Source organism: Musa acuminata, chromosome BXJ2-8, assembly GCF_036884655.1.
Source record: "Musa acuminata AAA Group cultivar baxijiao chromosome BXJ2-8, Cavendish_Baxijiao_AAA, whole genome shotgun sequence".
Lineage (NCBI taxonomy): Eukaryota > Viridiplantae > Streptophyta > Magnoliopsida > Zingiberales > Musaceae > Musa > Musa acuminata.
The window spans coordinates 34,975,812-34,992,022 of NC_088345.1; the positions used below are offsets into that span (position 1 = coordinate 34,975,812).

A 16,211-nucleotide genomic window follows, 5' to 3' on the forward strand; every position below is an offset into this window, starting at 1 on the left:
CGATAAATATGACGTCGATTCATAAATATTTGTTTGATAAAGCTTGTATCTGAAAAAGCGTTTCAACTAGAAAATGTTCGTAAGTGATTGAGGGCAGTAAGCAAGTAAATCAGTGAGTGATGAGAATGAAAATCATAAAAGAAATCGCACAGAAAGAAAGCACACCGAATTTATAGTGGTTCGATCGTCATAACCTATATCTACTTCTGATTCCTCCTCCATTGAGGCCACCGGCGTCCACTAATGGTCTTCCATCAATGGGCAAAAATCAACCACCCTCTTACAACACTTTCTCATTTTCACGGGTTTAAGAGACAACCCTTACGAGCCTCACACCTCTCTTGAATGATCACAAAACTAGAAAGGGAGGAGGAAAGAATGGGATGTTTGTTCACACTTTTGTGCTCTCTCATGTAGGAAAGAATGGGATGTTTATAGCCCCAATAGCTTCAAAAATTGAGCCAAAAAGTGTCTCATCCTATATTTCCAGACTACTGGCGGTACCACCGCCATTATTGGACAGTACCACCGCTTAGTCTGGGCAGTACTACCGCTTGACAGAGCCTCAAAGATCGGGCTATGACGGTTCCACCACCTAACAACAATAACTGTCGATAGTACCACCGCCTAGTTTGGGCGGTACCATTATCTAGACCACTTGGGAGGCCGAGCCTCAAGTGGTACCACCACCCAATCTAGGTGGTGCCACAGCCTAACGTGGCTCTAAGTGGTTGAATGAGCTATCTAACCGGCCCAATTCAACCTTGTTAAAGACCCAGTTGGCCCCTAATTGAGTTAGTAGGATTTCTCCCACAACTAACTCAAATTAAAATCCTAACTACGATAGTTAAGGCTAAAAGTTGTCGACGAACTCTCAACTGAACGTTGTAATATAAGTTGTCCTGCACGTTGATGGTTCAACTGAACTCTCAGTGAACTTCCGACGAACTTCCGGTAATCTTCCAACGAGCTTTCGACGAACTCCCAGTGAACCTCTGGTGAGCTTTCAGCAAACCTTCAACAAGCTTTCGACGAACTCCCAATGAACCTCTGGTGAGCTTTCAGCAAACCTTCAACAAGCTTTCAACGAACTCTTGGTGAGCTTTCGACAAACTCCCAACGAGCTTTCACTACATCGACGAGCCTTCAGTATAGCCCTTGATTCATCCGGCCCGATGCCCGATCATTGATTCCGGCCCAACTTCGATTCTACTTTAATTGTTTCATCATTTTCATGATCGTAGTTAATCATGTATCACTTATCTCAACACATTAATTAGATCATTAATTCACCAATTGATTTTATCATCAAAATAGAGATTCAACAAATATTATATTGAGCTTTTATGGTGAAAGTTGGAGATTCTAATAAACTTTATTTTGGAAATGAACTTAATTACACTTATATTATAGATTTAATATAAAAAATATATAAACTTATATAAATACTCTTAAATCACCCTAAAATTCATAAATATATGGATCTACAATTGTAAAGTTGTTTGGGAATTTGGGTGAGAATTTGATGTTTGAGGAACATTATTTCATTAGTTCCATGATTCATACCTAGTGCCAAACTTCGATTTACAAATGCTTTATGTCCATTACAACATAGGATGAGGAACAATTTCGAGCTATAAGGATAAAGATACAAAGAGATAAAATTGTCGATGACACCAATAATTTGGATCTGAGACGATCTCATTGAGGGGAATTTGGGTGAGAATTTGAGGATAAAGGAGCATTATTTCATTAGTTCCATGATTCATAAGTAGTGCCAAACTTCAATTTACAAATGCTTTATTTCCATTACAACATAGGATGAGGAACAATTTCGAGCTACAAGCAGAAAGAAGGATCTCATTGACGGGTTAGGTATGGGACGAGATCTTGTCGAGTTGCACCATGTAGTTCGAGTTGGGAATCATGGCACAATCGTCACCATCTCCAATGTTAGACCACCACCTTTCGCTAGCCTATTCGAGTCACATAAAACGATCGCAACAAACTATGTTAGACGTTTGGAAGGACTAATAGGGACAATAAGAAAACAGCGCTGACAATCTTCATCTGATACCAAATCAAAAAGCAACCAACATCGAGGCAGGGGGGAGGGCAGTAGGATCGACATTGAAGATGCTATCCTTAGAGATAGAGAAGATACGGGATAGGTGAAAAGAAATACAGAGGATGGAAAGATGAGGTTTTGAGTGGACGAGCAAATTATGAAGAAATTGTTCACTTGGAGGAGAGCCCAGGGGTGTTGGAGAAGGAGAGACTAAGACTAGGAGATAATAATAGTTAAAACATAGAGAGGAGGACGAGGACGAGAAAGGCGAGGCAGATGATTTCACGAGGAGGGTTCACGAAACTTTAACCCGAACCAATTCACCTGAATCGATTTGAGAATTTGGGAAAAAACATTTGTTGACATTAGAAGGGTAAAACAGAGATGTACATAAACACAAAAAACATTATCTGGTAAATTCTCAAATTGGGATAACTTAGGGCGCCATCTGATAAAAACGACTACGAGCTTTTTTTTTTTTTTTTTTGATAAATTATCCTAAAACAATATCAAGAAGAATTTGAATGCACGACTTTAACCTTCCCTCCACATGATTTGGTGAGTTAATCAACATTATCTCCTCGATTTGATACGGATAAATAGAGTATTTCTTCCTGCTTTCCTCTGTTGTCAGTCTTCCTACTCACTCAACCCTATCCACCTACATATAGATTTCCACCCCCTCTCTTCCACTTCAGGAGCGCAGTTCGCTTCCCTCCCTCCGGTCCAACTCTATTCTTGATCGTCCAAGAATGAGGTGAAAGATGTGCTCGCAATTAGTGGAGGAGAAGACCATGGTCAGCAACTCTGGACCAACAGGAGCTGTCCCGTGTGTTAACGTCGCTGGCTCACCAGTAATCTCCGCAGGAGCACTCCCCGCCCTCGAACCGGTGAAACCTGGCCCGGTCGCGGACCGTGATCACCCGGCCGTACGCCCTGGAGATGAGCTTGGCGGCGGCGTGGCAGTCGCCGCAGATGCGCAGGTTCTTGATCACCTGGATCGGCGCCCTCGCGGGCGTCGCCGCGATCCCGAACGCCATCGCCAGCTTCTCGCTGTGCTGGTACAGCGCCCGCTCCTTGTCCTCCTCCTCGATGTCGTGTAGCACGTGGGCCGTCTCCGGCACGTGCCCCAGCGCCCTGATCCTCGCCTCCACCTCCTCCAATGTCCGGTAGATCTTCCTCCACTGCTCGTGCTCTCTGTCGCCGTTCAGGAACCGGTGCAGCGCGCCGTCCACCTCGGTGTAGCTGAACCCTGGGACCTTGCGCACGTCGTTGCCCTGCATGGTGTTGCGGATGCGGCCCACGTCGCCCCACCGGGCCTTGGCGGCGTACACATTGGAGAGAAGCACGTAGTCGCCGCACCCTTTGGAGCCCATCTCCGCCAGCTTGCGGGCGGCTTGCTCTGCGAGGGCCACGTCGCCGTGGGAGCGGGCCGCGCCCAGCAGCGTCTGCCAGAGTACGACGTCCGGCGCCATGGGCATGGCGTCGACGAGGTCGCGCGCCTCCGACAAGCGGCCCGCCCGGCCGAGGAGGTCCACGACGGCGCCGTAGTGCTTAGCCGTGGGGCGGACGCCACGCATGGAGTAGAAGATACGGAGGCCGTCCTCGACGAGGCCGGCATGGACGCAGCCGCAGAGGACGGCGAGATAGGTGACGGCGTCTGGGGCGACGGTGGAGCGGAGCATCTCGGTCTCGAAGAGGCGGAGCGCGAGGGCGCCGCGGCCGTGCATAGCGAGGGCCATGAGAGCGGCGTTCCAGGAGACGAGGGTCTTGGAGCGGGTGGAGCGGAAGACGTCAAGCGCCCGGTCCAGGGCGCCGCACTTGGCGTAGGCGTCCACTAGGGCATTGCGGACGCGGACATCGGCGTCGAGGCCACGCCGCCGGGCAAAGTCGTGGATGGCGGTGGCATCCCGGGCGGAGCCAAGCTGTGCGCAGGCAGACGCGGCGGCGACAACGGTAATCTCGTTGGGAGTCTCGCGATCGGGAAGGGAGGAGGAGACCATCCGGTGGAAGAGGGCAAGAGCGGTATGGGGGTGGGGGCCGAGGGCAAGGCCCGTGAGGAGGGCGTTCCAGGTGGCGACGTCGCGTAAGGGCATCTCGTCGAACACCTGGAGGGCAGCCTCGGGAGCGGAGCACTTGGCATAGGCGTCGAGAAGGGTGGTGACGAGACGATCGTCGGCGACGAGACCGAAGCGAAGGGTGAGGGCGTGGAGCTGAAGGGCAGCGGGGAGGGCGGAGGAACGGGAGGTGGCGCGGAGGGCGAAGGAGAGGGTGAGTGCGTCAGGGCGCGGGGAGGCGAGGGAGAGCATGCGGGCAAAGAGGGCGAAGGCGCCGGAAGGGTCGGGACCGGCGGCGATGCCGCGGATGACGGCGTTCCAGTCGTTGGTGGTGGTGGCGGGGTGGGGGATGGAGCGGAAGGCGGCGAGGGCGTGGGCGAGGTCGCCGAACTGGGAGAGGGCGCAGAGCTCGAGGAATGTGGTGCGCAGGGGAGGGGAGCGGCGGAAAAGGCCGGTGGTGAGGAGGTTCGCGTGCAGCTGCTTGATGTGGCCGAAGGTGGCTCCTCGGCCCAACAGCCACCCCAGGTGAGCCTCCGCCGCCATATCACGTCGTAGCGCTCCATGTCGCCCGTCCAAAGTTTTTGTGTTGTGGATTCTCTTGGTGGCCGATGGACTTCATCCGGATAATTGGATCCAATTCGCCAAAATTTTACCGGACCCTATTTAGATCCGAATCCGAATCCATTAATAAGATAAAGGGACCCTAGTGGGATCCGAACTGGATCAGTTCTTTGTCCTCGATCGAATCCACATGATTATGACGTAGGGTTCAGATTCTGATTTGATTTATTGGTCTTGATTGATAAAAAAAAAAAATTACTCCACAAAGATTCAAACGCAAGTCATTAGGATTTAAATCTAAATTACTAACTATTACATCATGAAACTTATCTATAATTTACTATTACTTTTTGTCATATTTATCCGGGTGTGAAATCACCGATTCCAGTTCTAATTTGTAGGCATCAAAATTTAATTGTCTTTGTTTCTGATTTCGAACTGATTCGATTTCAATTCGATTTGAATCATGTTCATCCCCACTCCAACGGGCTATCTATCGTGTGGCAGAAAGACTCGTAATGTCCACCCAGGATTCACTATATGAATATTTTATTGTTATTAATATATCTTTGTTCAAGAGTAATAAATTCTTCCATTTCAATTTTCCCAATTCAATCAACCTAAACAAATGTTTCAAAGAGTGAACATCATACATTTCAAACTCCCGCCCCAAGTAATTAAACGTATGAAGAATATTTTGTATTTCAAAAAGATGCTTATATAACGGTTTTATTGAGAGGAGAGCATGAATGAAGACGAGGGAAGCATGTTCTGCAATCTCAAGGCCATGCCAAAAGCTTTAAGATTGCTCGTTTTATATCATCACACCACCATCATTTCGATGATTAGCAAACCAATCGATTAAAAGAAACGATAAAAAGGAGGGAAAACAGGGAAAGCATTGATTGGCAACATGCAGTTGAGAGCACGGCCTACAAAATCTTTTCCTTCTCCTTTCTGAATCTAATTGCTAGAAGATTGAATTATCAATTGTTAAGTACAAGGGATTTGATATTATTAGTAGAGAGCACAACTTTTTCTCTTCTTCTTAACAATAACGGAATCTCGATTGTTTTAGTTAAGGATATGTAAAACATTAAATATTTTTAGTATCAATTAATGAGTATTAATATAAATTAAGCTTTCAACATAACCATCAACTTATAGTACCTAACAAAAATATTAACCACTGAACAAAATTAAGTTCTAAACTTAAATATAGATGTATAAATATGATAACAATAGACCGGAGGTTCCAGTGTGCTGGGATCATCCCATGCAATGACGTTCACGTGGATACGATATATTTTGACAGTCTGAACACATCACAGTCGATCCAAACGCCAAGTTAGAGCCCAATGCCATATATCCCATCCCGGGAGCTCGTATCAAGAAGATATACATCACTCCTGTCCCGGGAGCTCGGGGCGGTGCCATCTGACGCCGCACTTCATGCCTCGACACGGTGGCCAATCAGAAGGGTCGTCCCATCCCTCGGGGACCAGCGTCTGACGCCAAATCGATGCGCCCTTAACCCTCTCACCAAGGTATAAAACCCCTGGCCAGCCTCCGACCAGGAGAACGATAAAAGAAAGGAAAAAAGGTAATCCCAATTGTTACTAACTTACTCGTCGGAGGGGCCACGGCCGGGTACCACCCGGCGGAGGCCATTTTTAGAAGAGGGTGACCACTCATCGAGGGTGAAGGACTCGACATGGAAGCACGATCTGCCTAGTGCCAAGGAGTCACCTATCAGCCCCGATCCCGACCAACGCCAACCGGCAACTCTTCTTGAGAGCCTGGGTACCTCATCATTCGAATCACCCTGCAGAAAGCTTCTGACATCGACCCATGGACCAGGCCATGCTGACTCATCAACCACGACGCATTTATTCACTAACATTTTGGCGCTAGAAGGAGGGTCATGTCATAGCAGCATTTGGCCGGAGCCCCCCTGAGGGAGAACCACTTGCCAACCTCCCTTTCATCCAACCCGAAAGTCAGGTCCTCCCTGCTCCCGAAGATGGTGGGATTCCGACCTCAACGCCAGATCGCTACTGGCGCCTATTCAACGACTCGAGGTTGTTGCCCCCGGATTCATCACAGGACCCTCGGTTGTTACACCTGAAGCATTCCTCGGCCTATCCAAGCAAGTGCAGGCCATGGCGAGCATGATGCAGTCGCTTGCTCCACTCATTCCTCATATCGTACGGCTAGCGACTCCCCGACTAACTCGGCTCGGCAAGGGCCGAGCGGGGAGCAGGTTGGGACTAGAGAAGCCCGAGAGCAAGCAACGAACCCGAGAGGTCCTCCCAGACAAAGCATACCTGCAACCTGCCGAGTCACCCTACCTCACCTCGAGCCTGACATCATATCATCCGATTCGGCGGACGACTCACTTAGGGCCCAGCTGTCCCGGGTCAATCAACGCTTGGATGATTTCCAGCATGAGTTCCAAAAGTCACGGAGTGAGTCCAACGAAGACGGCTTAGGCAGGTCCCCTTTCACTCAGGAAGTACAAGACAAGCCAATACCCCTCAACTTTAGGCTGTCGGCATTAGAGGCGTATGACGGCGGCTCCGACCCCACGAAGCACGTCTCTACATTCCGGGCTCAGATGGCCCTCTATGGCACCTCTGATGCATTAATGTGCTGGGTATTCCCGACCACCCTGAGGGGACCGGCGCGAGCGTGGTTCAGTCGCCTACGTCAATCCTCGGTCTCGTCCTTCGACCAACTTGCTAGGGATTTCGAATAGAACTTTCTTGCCAGCGTGCGACTTAGGCCTTCCATGGACACCCTACTCGCATTATCCCAACGTGAAGACGAGTCGCTTTCTCAATTCGTGCCATGTTTTGCCACTGAGATCCGGGGATTTTCGAACGCTCACCCCTCTCTAATCATGCAGGCATTTCTAATGGGTTTGAAGCCTTCAAGGTTCTTCTGGTTGCTCATTGAAAAGCCGTCGGTGACTGTCTTTGAAATGCTCCAGCGCGCCAACCAGTATGTCACCGCCGAAGCATTGGTGGCAGGGAAGCATATGGAAGGCAAGAGGCCAAGGTCAGAACAACCCCGGGGATCAACCTCATCAACCCTAGCGCCACCCCGCCGGGGACCTGATCGACAAGAGCTACTTCCGAGGCCCCTGCCTCTTCCCCTGAAAACCTCCCGCACTGAGATCTTCCTCCAAATTAGGGAAAAAGGTCTCTTACGACATCCATGTCCCATGAGGCCACTCACAAGAATCGATCTAAATTTTGCAGGTTCCACCGAGACTACGGCCATGATACAGAGGACTGTCATGACCTCTAGAACCAAATAAAGGGGCTGATCTGCAGAGGCCACCTCGGGCGCTATCTCAGGGAACCCCGGGAAGCTACTCCACGCCCCAAGGAACTCGTCGAAAGACAAATCGACATCATCTTCAGGGGGCCTGTGACCGGCGGCAACAGCTCTGCGGCAAGAAAAGCCTATGCTCATAGCATGGTCGAGAAACATCCCCGGTCCAAGATCAAGCTTGAAATCACCTTCGGGGCTGGAGAAGTCGAGCACTCCCACCATGATGATGTTAGGATCGAGAGCACTAAGAGGGGGGGGGGTGAATTAGTGCAGCGGAAATCTTACAGCGATTAAAACCAAAAGCTGCGTTTGTTTAAAAACTATTATGATGCAAAAGCAAATTCTCAGTTTGTATCTAAGTGCAGTTTGCGTCTAAGCGCAGATTGCGTCAAAGCGCAGTTTTGCGTCTAAGCGCAGATTGCGTCTAAGCGCAGTTTTGCGTCTAAGCGCAGTTTTGCGTCTAAACTCAGATTTACGTCTAAATGCAGATTTACGTCTAAACGCAGATTTACGTCTAAACGCAGTTTTACGTCTAAACGTAGTTTTACGTCTAAACGCAGATTTACGTCTAAACGCAGATTTACGTCTAAACGCAGTTTTACGTCTAAACGCAGTTTTACGTCTAAACGCAGTTTTACGTCTAAACGCAGATTTACGTCTAAACGCAGTTAGACGCAGATTTACGTCTAAACTTTGAAACTCGTTTGTATACTCGCAGAAGGCAGTATGCAGTTGAAACCAAGACGTAAACGTGAACTGAAATCTGATGATTGAGCGAAGAAAGCCGATTTACGTCTGAATGCAGTTTTACGTCTAAATGTTGAAACTCGTTCGTAAAATTGTAGAGGACAGATTGCAGTTATTAATAGGATTAAAATGTAAGCGTAAACTGCAAGGAAGCTCGTTCGTAAAAGCACGGAAAACAGTTCTGCAGAATCAAACGTAAACGTAAACTGTAATGTATGAAAATACGAGTTTACGTCTGAATGCAGATTTGGAAGAACAGCACTTAGAACTTGTTCGTGAAAGCGCAGAGAGCAGTAGTGATGAGGGAGGTTTGCAGTAATGATAAAGTGCTCAAAAGTAAACGCAAACCAGAGATTTAGAGTGGTTCGGTCAGCCTTGACCTACTCCACTTTTGGCTTCCTCCACCGATGAGGTTGCCGACGTCAACTAGGTGCCTTCCTTCAATGGGCGAAGGCTAACTGCCCTTTTACAGTTTCTCTCCTTTTGACAGGCTTAGGAGACAACCTTTACAGATGTTTTCTCTCCTCTCTTTTCAACTCAAACTTGAAGAACAGAAGGAGGAGGAAAACTAGCAGTTTTGAGCTCTAAGAACCACTGAAAAGATCAAGATTTCGGGTCAGTTCTTGCTCAATTCAGTGCTGAATGGGTGGGGTATTTATAGGCCCCAACCCAATTCAAAATTCGAGCTCAAAACAATCAAATCGATCAAATCCCAGAATTCTGGGATCAGGCGGTTGCACCTCTCGACTGGAGAGGTGGCACCGCCTGGCAGAGCTCGAAGACTGAGCTCTGCCGATTGCTCCTCTCTGCCAGAGCTCGAAGACTGAGCTCGATGGTTGCATCACCTGGCAGAGCTCGAAGACTGAGCTTGGTGATTGCATCACCTGGCAGAGCTCGAAACAGAGCTCGGTGGTTGCATCACCTGGCAGAGCTCCAAGCTGAGCTCAGGCTGATCCACCTCTCTGCCAGAGCTCGAAGACTGAGCTTGGTGAATGCATCACCTGGCAGAGCTCGAGACTGAGCTCAGGCTGATGCACCTCTCTGCCAAAGCTCGAAGACTGAGCTTGGTGGTTGCATCGCCTGGCAGAGCTCGGAACTTGAGCTCTGGCGGTGCAACCTCTTGGCTGGGGCGGTTGCACCTCCCAGCCGTGCAGCCCTGGCGGTTGCACCTCCTGGCTGGGGCGGTTGCACCTCCCAGCCCCACAGCCCAGGCGGTTGCACCTCCTGGCTGGGGCGGTTGCACCTCTCAACCCCACAGCCCAGGCGGTTGCACCTCCTGGCTGGGGCGGTTGCACCTCCTGGTGCAATCAGGGTCCGAATGGTTCACTCCATTCGACCCACTTTGAATCTTTTCAGGGGCCCAATTGCCCCAAGATTAAGCTAATGGGATCACCTCCCATTTTCATGCTTAATCATCGTGCTAACTACGATTATCTCTAAGACAACTTCTGCAGCTTGCTCCGATGCGTCAATCGCTTCTTCCGGCGAGTTTCCTGCCAACTTCCGTCGATCAACCGATAACCCTCGGTGATCCTTCTGCGGACATCCGGCATACTCCTGGACTTTGCGACGATCCACTTGGCGAGTTCCGACGAGCTTCGCTTGGCAAGCTTCTGGACTTCTCGGATCTGTTCTCTCTGAACCTCCGACGACCGTCCGAACTTCCATCGAACTCTCGAACTCCCAACGTGATCATGATCTTGACTCCGGCGCAACTCCTGCTGCTTGTCTTACTCTCATCGTAGTTAATCCTGCACACTTAAAACAAAACTTCGATCGAGACAATTAATCCTAAGCAATTAACCAAGTTGTCCGACATGTCATTGGTCCCTCGACGCTTCGTCCGATTCTTCGGCACATCGTCCTCTCCTGCAGCCTATTGCCCAATCGGTCAGTTGACTCCGCAACTCCGATATCCTTGGCACAATACCCGCTCTTCTTGGCCCGATGCCCGAGTCCACGGCCCGAAGCCTTCTGTCGATACGTCGACCGATCCACTGGCCCGACGTCCAATCTTCTGACATGTTCCTTCGGCACAATATGATTTTCCTGCTTTAATTGTCTCATCCTGATCGAAGCATCCTGCGTCACTCAAAACGCAGATTAAATCATAAACATATATCAAGTAGTTTCATCATCAAAATACGAGATTCAACAATCTCCCCCTTTTTGATGATGACAACCACTTGATGACGGAGTTAAACTTAACTCCCGGAGTTTAAACAAACTCCCCCTATCAATATGCCATATTGATAGAACCTCTTAGATTCAAAAATCTAAGCAACATGTCATCATAAACGGAGTTAACCTTAACTCCCGGAGTTTAAACAAACTCCCCCTATCAATATGCCATATTGATAGAACCTTGAATTCACACTGAATTCAAGTCATTGCAATATTCATCATGAATACTTGCAACACGTCAACATGAACTTATGCATAAACTTATGCATCTCATGTCATGTCATCAACATACTTCTCCCCCTTTGTCATCAACAAAAAGGAGAAGTATCACAATCAAGTGTTTGTGTGTGATATTGGTTCAACTCATTGCATGAAAAACATAGTATCAAGTTTTATCATCATGCAATCTTGGAGCTAGAAGATTTAGCATGTGTTACATCATGCTTAGAACATTCATGCTATCAAGTTTTAGATATGCAAGTTTTATAGCATATAAGATAGCACTTTTGGTAATGTTCAAGATAGCAAGTTCTACATCATGCAAGCTAGCAAAATAGAGATATTCAAGAAGGCAACTCTTGCTTCTTGAAGATTTTGCTCACTTTGCTAGATGCGCAAGTTAGCATTTTTGCCTCTTGAGATAGGCAAGATAGCACATTTGCTTCTTTTGAGATAGCAACTTTTTGCTTCTCTTTAGACCAACAAGCTAGCAATTTTTACGATATACAAGTTTCACAATATATAAGCTAGCAAAAATTTCGAAAGCAAATGCAAGATAAATTTCTTGTGTAAGCTCATGATTCTTGCTTCCTATTACAATGTGCAAATTGCAAGTTTTGCTTCTTGAGATATTCAAGATAGTGATGTTCAAGAAGACAATTTTTCTTCTTGAAATAAGCAAGTTAGCAATCTTTGCTTCTTAAAATAGGTAAGCTAGCAAATCAAGTTTTTGCATCTTCTTGACTTGTACAAGCTAGCTATCTCCCCCTTTGTCATTGTCAACAAGGGAAAAACCCTTTACATCAATTTCTAAATCATGACAAAGGTAAGTAATCATTTTTATTTGTGCATCATTATAGTTTCAATGCACAGATTCATTAACATTACATTTCAAAAAGTTTATGCATGATACCGAAAAATCAATCATCATCATGAGCATATCAAACATGATATTCAAGCATTCGTGATATATCATTTTGGCAGCATGATCATAGATATTCAAACGATGGTATCTAGAATTCATTACATCCTATTATGCATGATTATTAACTCCTCATTTGTATTTCATGCATTATTTCATTTCATCTCATAAGGAATATCAAGAAGAGTTATTGGATGATGAGATAAATATTTTATGAATACACAGAAAATCATAAGTGTTTCATGTATCCATATTATCACATGAAGCATATTATCATTTTTAAGATTCATAACATGAATAACGTTATTACTATTTCATCAAAATTAGTTTCGAGATTCACATAATATCATGAAATCATTAATCTCGATAAAATGGGAAAAACATTTTCTTTTTAAGTGATTCTTTTAACACATCATAAAAAAGAAAAACTCATTCATAATTCAAGTGATTTACAAGATATCATAAATGAATTTATCACTTGTATTTCACCAAAATCGAGAACTCTAGAGTTAGAAAATGATTGAAGCATTTAATCTGATTGAAGAATGATTCATATTTAAAGTGTAGCATTTGTCAAATCTGAAATCATCAAGTATAACTTTAATATTTTCATTGCAACATTAAGCAAGGTTTCATTGAACATAATTTTGAATGATTCTTATAGATGCCTAAAACCTCTTTAGTTTTAATCTATGATTGACTTTATAATAGCATGCTCAAATCTTTATTTTTATGTCAAAACCATACATTATATTTCATAAACAAAGACAATGAAAAATATCAAGCCTTCCAGACAAAAGCCATGTATCGTCATTGAAAAGCAATATGAAAATCATCAAAATATACATTCTTGCTTCTCAAGCACATAAGATTAATCTCACTAGGTGTAAAATCATTAGATTTCTATCTTGCATTAACATAAGACATGCAATTTTCATTATCATTTTCAAGATTACAAGCATGATCATATTTTTGCATTTTCATTGTTAAATTATTAAAAATATAATTTTCAACAAAATTTAAAGAAAAAGAAAAGTGCATCATGAAAAGCATCATGTAATTTCGAAGTAAATTAGGGGGATTTCGATTACCTCATCATTGTAGGCTGTTAAGGCGTAGTTTGCCGCCTTGCTTTTGTTGACTTTCTCTTCTTCGGAGGAGCTCGATTCATCCCAATTTTTGTTCTTCTTCTTGCGTTTAAAGCAAGTAGTTCCATTCTTTTTGCTTTTTAATTTTCGTTTCATTTTAAGTTCACCATCACTTGAGCTTATGCTCGAGTGGTCTTCAAATATTCTATGTCCCAAATCCTTCCTGTTCTTTGGAAGGTTGGTTTGTTCATCATTGTCCTCATCACTTGAGTCATCGCTCAAGTGGCATTCATTTGTCCAGAGTTCCAAATCCTTCCTGTTCTTTGGAAGGTGGTTCTCAAGTTCTTCACGTGCATTGCACGTCATTTCATATGTGATCAATGAACCAATTAGTTCTTCAAGTGGAAAATGGTTCAAGTTTTTCGATTCTTGAATAGCAGTTACTTTTGAATCCCAAGTTTTAGAAAGTGAGCGCAAAACTTTGTTAACGAGTTCAAAATCCGAAAAGCTTTTACCAAGTGATTTTAAACCATTGACGACATCCGTAAAACGGGTGTACATGTCAACAACGGTTTCGCTTGGTTTCATATGAAAAAGCTCGAAATCAAGCAGTAGAATATTAACTTTCGAGTCTTTGACTCTACTAGTTCCCTCGTGCGTGATTTCAAGAGTGCGCCAAATGTCGAAAGCCGTTTCACACGTAGAAATCCGATTGAACTCATTTTTGTCCAATGCGCAAAATAAGGCATTCATAGCCTTTGCGTTTAAAGAAAAATTCTTCTTCTCCAAAACCGACCATTCGTTCATCGGTTTGGAGGGAAGCTGAAAATCGTTTTCAATGATATTCCATAAATCCAGATTTAGAGAAATTAAGAAAACTCTCATTCGAGTTTTCCAATAAGTGTAGTCCAATCCGTTAAAGAACGGTGGACGAAAGACCGAACAGCCCTCTTGAAAAGTCATTTCTCTCGGGTGTAAATCCGAAATGAGAAAAACCCCGCTCTGATACCAATTGTTAGGATCGAGAGCACTAAGAGGGGGGGGGTGAATTAGTGCAGCGGAAATCTTACAGCGATTAAAACCAAAAGCTGCGTTTGTTTAAAAACTATTATGATGCAAAAGCAAATTCTCAGTTTGTATCTAAGTGCAGTTTGCGTCTAAGCGCAGATTGCGTCAAAGCGCAGTTTTGCGTCTAAGCGCAGATTGCGTCTAAGCGCAGTTTTGCGTCTAAGCGCAGTTTTGCGTCTAAACTCAGATTTACGTCTAAATGCAGATTTACGTCTAAACGCAGATTTACGTCTAAACGCAGTTTTATGTCTAAACGTAGTTTTACGTCTAAACGCAGATTTACGTCTAAACGCAGTTTTACGTCTAAACGCAGTTTTACGTCTAAACGCAGTTTTACGTCTAAACGCAGATTTACGTCTAAACGCAGTTAGACGCAGATTTACGTCTAAACTTTGAAACTCGTTTGTATACTCGCAGAAGGCAGTATGCAGTTGAAACCAAGACGTAAACGTGAACTGAAATCTGATGATTGAGCGAAGAAAGCCGATTTACGTCTGAATGCAGTTTTACGTCTAAATGTTGAAACTCGTTCGTAAAATCGTAGAGGACAGATTGCAGTTATTAATAGGATTAAAATGTAAGCGTAAACTGCAAGGAAGCTCGTTCGTAAAAGCACGGAAAACAGTTCTGCAGAATCAAACGTAAACGTAAACTGTAATGTATGAAAATACGAGTTTACGTCTGAATGCAGATTTGGAAGAACAGCACTTAGAACTTGTTCGTGAAAGCGCAGAGAGCAGTAGTGATGAGGGAGGTTTGCAGTAATGATAAAGTGCTCAAAAGTAAACGCAAACCAGAGATTTAGAGTGGTTCGGTCAGCCTTGACCTACTCCACTTTTGGCTTCCTCCACCGATGAGGTTGCCGACGTCAACTAGGTGCCTTCCTTCAATGGGCGAAGGCTAACTGCCCTTTTACAGTTTCTCTCCTTTTGACAGGCTTAGGAGACAACCTTTACAGATGTTTTCTCTCCTCTCTTTTCAACTCAAACTTGAAGAACAGAAGGAGGAGGAAAACTAGCAGTTTTGAGCTCTAAGAACCACTGAAAAGATCAAGATTTCGGGTCAGTTCTTGCTCAATTCAGTGCTGAATGGGTGGGGTATTTATAGGCCCCAACCCAATTCAAAATTCGAGCTCAAAACAATCAAATCGATCAAATCCCAGAATTCTGGGATCAGGCGGTTGCACCTCTCGACTGGAGAGGTGGCACCGCCTGGCAGAGCTCGAAGACTGAGCTCTGCCGATTGCTCCTCTCTGCCAGAGCTCGAAGACTGAGCTCGATGGTTGCATCACCTGGCAGAGCTCGAAGACTGAGCTTGGTGATTGCATCACCTGGCAGAGCTCGAAACAGAGCTCGGTGGTTGCATCACCTGGCAGAGCTCCAAGCTGAGCTCAGGCTGATCCACCTCTCTGCCAGAGCTCGAAGACTGAGCTTGGTGAATGCATCACCTGGCAGAGCTCGAGACTGAGCTCAGGCTGATGCACCTCTCTGCCAAAGCTCGAAGACTGAGCTTGGTGGTTGCATCGCCTGGCAGAGCTCGGAACTTGAGCTCTGGCGGTGCAACCTCTTGGCTGGGGCGGTTGCACCTCCCAGCCGTGCAGCCCTGGCGGTTGCACCTCCTGGCTGGGGCGGTTGCACCTCCCAGCCCCACAGCCTAGGCGGTTGCACCTCCTGGCTGGGGCGGTTGCACCTCTCAACCCCACAGCCCAGGCGGTTGCACCTCCTGGCTGGGGCGGTTGCACCTCCTGGTGCAATCAGGGTCCGAATGGTTCACTCCATTCGACCCACTTTGAATCTTTTCAGGGGCCCAATTGCCCCAAGATTAAGCTAATGGGATCACCTCCCATTTTCATGCTTAATCATCGTGCTAACTACGATTATCTCTAAGACAACTTCTGCAGCTTGCTCCGATGCGTCAATCGCTTCTTCCGGCGAGTTTCCTGCCAACTTCCGTCGATC

At 45.9% G+C, this 16,211-nt stretch overlaps 1 protein-coding gene across 1 annotated transcript; it reads right to left on the reverse strand.

Annotated features, from left to right (window-relative positions):
- Positions 1-2,584: 2,584 nt before the first annotated feature.
- Positions 2,585-4,788, reverse strand: LOC135619399 (pentatricopeptide repeat-containing protein OGR1, mitochondrial-like). Its single transcript, XM_065121381.1, has one exon. It carries the CDS (start codon positions 4,666-4,668, stop codon positions 2,917-2,919), a length of 1,752 nt encoding a protein of 583 aa, XP_064977453.1. The 5' UTR covers positions 4,669-4,788; the 3' UTR covers positions 2,585-2,916.
- Between the last annotated feature and the right edge of the window lie 11,423 nt (positions 4,789-16,211).

Excerpts from the sequence above, each read along its gene's own strand:
- LOC135619399 (XM_065121381.1), bottom strand. The coding sequence starts at position 4,668 with ATGGCGGCGGAGGCTCACCTGGGGTGGCTGTTGGGCCGAGGAGCCACC.